This window comes from Vigna unguiculata, chromosome 1 (genome assembly GCF_037176805.1).
Source record: "Vigna unguiculata cultivar grain cowpea cultivar isolate G323 ecotype 2 chromosome 1, ASM3717680v1, whole genome shotgun sequence".
Classification (NCBI taxonomy): domain Eukaryota; kingdom Viridiplantae; phylum Streptophyta; class Magnoliopsida; order Fabales; family Fabaceae; genus Vigna; species Vigna unguiculata.
Genome location: NC_140792.1, coordinates 30,215,099 through 30,219,095, shown reverse-complemented (window position 1 = coordinate 30,219,095; position 3,997 = coordinate 30,215,099). Strand labels below are relative to the sequence as shown.

General features: G+C 29.6%; 1 protein-coding gene across 1 annotated transcript; it reads right to left on the bottom strand.

Annotated features, from left to right (window-relative positions):
- Positions 1-220: 220 nt before the first annotated feature.
- On the bottom strand, positions 221-1,879 carry LOC146888854 (uncharacterized). Its single transcript, XM_085669973.1, has 4 exons — positions 1,805-1,879; positions 1,610-1,711; positions 385-753; positions 221-289 (listed from the first exon to the last, which is right to left on the bottom strand). Exons 1-4 carry the CDS (start codon positions 1,832-1,834, stop codon positions 221-223), a joined length of 570 nt encoding a protein of 189 aa, XP_085526099.1. The 5' UTR covers positions 1,835-1,879.
- Between the last annotated feature and the right edge of the window lie 2,118 nt (positions 1,880-3,997).

Here is a 3,997-nt window from a genome sequence, read left to right as displayed (position 1 = left end):
CATATTTTTTCTTTAATAATGACAAGTTAAATTATGAAAAAAAAATTATAAAACTCTATAAAAAAATATGTTAGAATACAAATAAAATGAACAAAAGAAGAAATTTCATTGATCATGAAACAATTTCAAAGTGTTGAAGAGTTAAAAGATCCAAACATAAAATAGACAATACTAAAAGTCATTTTGAAATCGGAATACAATTATACTTTTAAACCTAATCCTAATTTGTTTCGCTTCCACCACTTGATCGTACTACATCATTTGGAGACGGTGCACCACTTTGAACATCCTGTGCATTCAATGAATAAGAAATATAAGTAATTGAATAATTTTAAAATAGAAATACAATAAAATTAATTAATTTTCTTAAGTAAATTATAATACCTCGTTACTAGACGGATGTACCAAAGCAGCAACCATTGCAGCAAGAGGTTCAAGAATATATTCTCTGGAAGCAACGTAGGCAAGCACTTTTTGCATTTGCTTCATTTGATTCTTAACAGTTGCAAGCTCACTTTCCATCTTTACAAACTTGTCATCCATATTTGATGAAGTTCCACTAGAGGAAGCAAAGTTGATTCCATTTAATCTTGCAGTTGGGCATTGCTTGAAAGCAAGTGTAGGACAAGCTCCAAAAGAAAGACCTCTAACCCGGCCTGGATATTCTTTTCCAAATATAACACCAACCGGATCATTTGGAGATATATCTGATGCAATTTCTGGATTTTTCAACATCAAATCATCAATTTTTTCCTGCATAAAAAAGACAAACATCACCATTTCATAAATTTCCTACTTATTAAGAAAATAAGATTTTTCTTCATATATGTCAAGTTTTGTTAAAGTCGTGACCCATATTCTGACGTGGTTAATAGAAATACTCTTACCATTCTAAGTTTTTCATATAGATAAATTTAAAATTGCATGCTGATTTCTAAAAATTCTGATAAATATGCAGATCTACAAGTGTATCTAGATCTATATTATACAAGTTAACATTAAGCATTAATTGATTTGAGACATTACAACTACAACATAATTATGTTGAGAGCGCTGTTTTAAAAAATTAAATTGTGTGATCAACCTAGACCGTAAAGAACTAGTGGTCCATTCTACCACCAATGTAGTTGCCTAATAAATTAAAGATTCTAGTAGTGAACAATATTCCAACAATTAATTGATTGTGGTGGAATGTAGTGATTAAGATTCCAGCAGAAAAAACAGAGTATATATAAAGTAGTGAAAAATTCCAGCAGCACAGCAGACCTTATATAGTGTAGTTAACAAGATTCCAGCAGTGAACAAAGCATATATAATGCATTGAACAAAATTCAGCAATAGAACAAACCATATATAATGCATGAATACTACGAAGTCATGAATACTCACTTCGTTAGGAGGCAGCCAAGTCATGTTTATATTCCCTGCTGTACTTTAACTCTTTTACTACGAAGTATTCATGGTTTCAAAACAATGTAATTTATATGGTTTCAAAACCATATATGCAGTGAACCAATTTTTAAAATAGACCAAACAACACCTTTTATATATAAGACATAAAAAACTTATACACAAAAATTGCATAACTCAATTCACTGAATAAACTTACCCCAATCTCCATAGCCTCGTCATTCACGTATGTGCCATTTTTTCTCTTATGAGTTATCTTCCACATTTCAGCTCTACCAATACTTCTACCGGTCTCTATTTTCTATGTATTCCAAGAAAAAAATTATAAGCTAAAGAAATCATTGCATAACCAATATGAATATCATTATTAAGAATTGAATAAGTAAAAAATTACCAAATGATCCCTTCTTCTTGACAAAGACATAGCACCTCCAGTATGAGGAATAATTTGTTTTTTCCTAATATATTTATTTCTATAGGCAAACCAACTCTCGTGTATTCAATTATGTGTTGTTGAATGTTTACCAAATCAAATTCGTTATTATCAATCTTTTATAGCCTGTATTAAACGATGTGGAAATTATATTCACATAAATACAAAAGTAAGTTAATGAAACATATATCTTCTAATTCTACTTCCGTGAGATACCAAACGCTGTTAGATTTACTTCCGAAAGACAGTCCAATTAACGTAACATTCAATTTCATCAATGCAGAACTATAATTATCATATAATTAATTAAATAATATTAAAAAATATGAGGAAGATTCATCTAAAGTAAAAGTCATAAAACCCTAAACTTTGTCCATAATAGAGAACTAAAATACAGAGCATAATGGTTTTTGACCTTCAAAACCCTAAAACCCTAACACAATACATTACCTTGAATGAACCAATGAAGTTGAAGAAATGAAGAAAATCGAACAAGAACGAAAACCCTAAAACCCTAACACAATACATTACCTTGAATGAACCAATGAAGTTGAAGAAATGAAGAAAATCGAACAAGAACGAAAGTATCGGGTCGACTGCGAACAATAACAGACGCTTGCGGAAGAGGATTCGAACAACTACGAATAGTTGGGAGGGAGTGTTTGTGAATAGTGATGGCGAGCAATACGAACGGCTTTGAAAATGAAAATATTGCTTTTGGGAATGGAGGGAATTCATTTAAGAAAAAAAAAGGTCTAACATTAAAAACCGGGAAAACATTTTAGAGTAAAAAAAAATATTTATTAAAAATTGACATTTTTAAATGACATAATTTTCAGTAGTAGTATGACATTTGATAATACGATAGTTAAAAACGCCATATTTTACATGTAAAATATGGCAGTTTTAAAAATGTTATATTATACTGCAAAAAGCGACATTTTCAAAGAAACGCCATATTAAAAACGTCGTTATATACACGATTTTTTGTAGTGTATTAATAGAAATTATCCATGAGTCAATTTTCAAAAGATCCACCAATAATATCCCGAACAACTCTCACTGAGCAAGTTCCTCTTCTGCTCATGCAACAGGTATATTGAAAGACAAAATATGAAAAGAGTGAGGTCTTTATAAGCCTTAAATATCAATCTTAATAAACTCAACAAACAATACAGACACTGGGGGCTTAGAATTGGACCGACAACCACAAAATTTGATCTCGTTTTACCAGACATATGGATCTATATTCCACTTCTGATGATCCATTATGAACATCAAAAGTTACTTTGAGAAGTGATTAGGTAATTGAGTATTCTCATTATGAACATCAAAAGTCACTACCTAACCTTGGCGATGCCGAGCAGGTATCAAATAGTCCTAAGTTTGGCCTATAAATATCCTAGTCCAGTACGTTATTCTGAACTATCCAGATATTCACCTACTTGATAAAACTTCCTTAGACCCTACCATGGTCCCTGTTTTTCATCCCGCAGTATACCAAACAGTGACTTCCCAAACACAAACACTCTAACATTGGTTTAATCTCAACTTATTGAAACCAAACTTAATTGGCATACTCTTCGACATTTTTAAAGATCATAAAATTGATGACTATCAAATCATGTCATTGTATAAACTATACATAAAAAATATAAAATAACAATAAAATGTACATGTAATTTTCTTCTATCCAAGACCACTGAATAATATAATATTTACTTTTACATTATTATTATTATTATTTTTTTAATAAAATAATGATAAAATAAGAATCAAAGCAAGAACTTTAAATAAATAACTAGATAAGAATTAGAATGTTATAAATAAATATAATAACAAAAATATAAATTAAACACGACCAGTGCGTAATTAGGGATATATTAATTGAAATAAATTAACAAGACCAATACATAATTGGACACTAAATAAAATAAATAAATAAGACTAGTGCATAACTAGAGATAAAATAAATAGGATGAGTGCATAACTAGAGATAAATAAAATAAAATAAATAAATAGGACTAGTACATAACTGAAGATTAAATAAAATAGATAATTAGGACCAGTGCATAACTGGAGATAAGTTAAATAAAATAAATAAATAGGACCGGTACATAACTGGAGATTAAATAAAACAAATTAAATAAACAG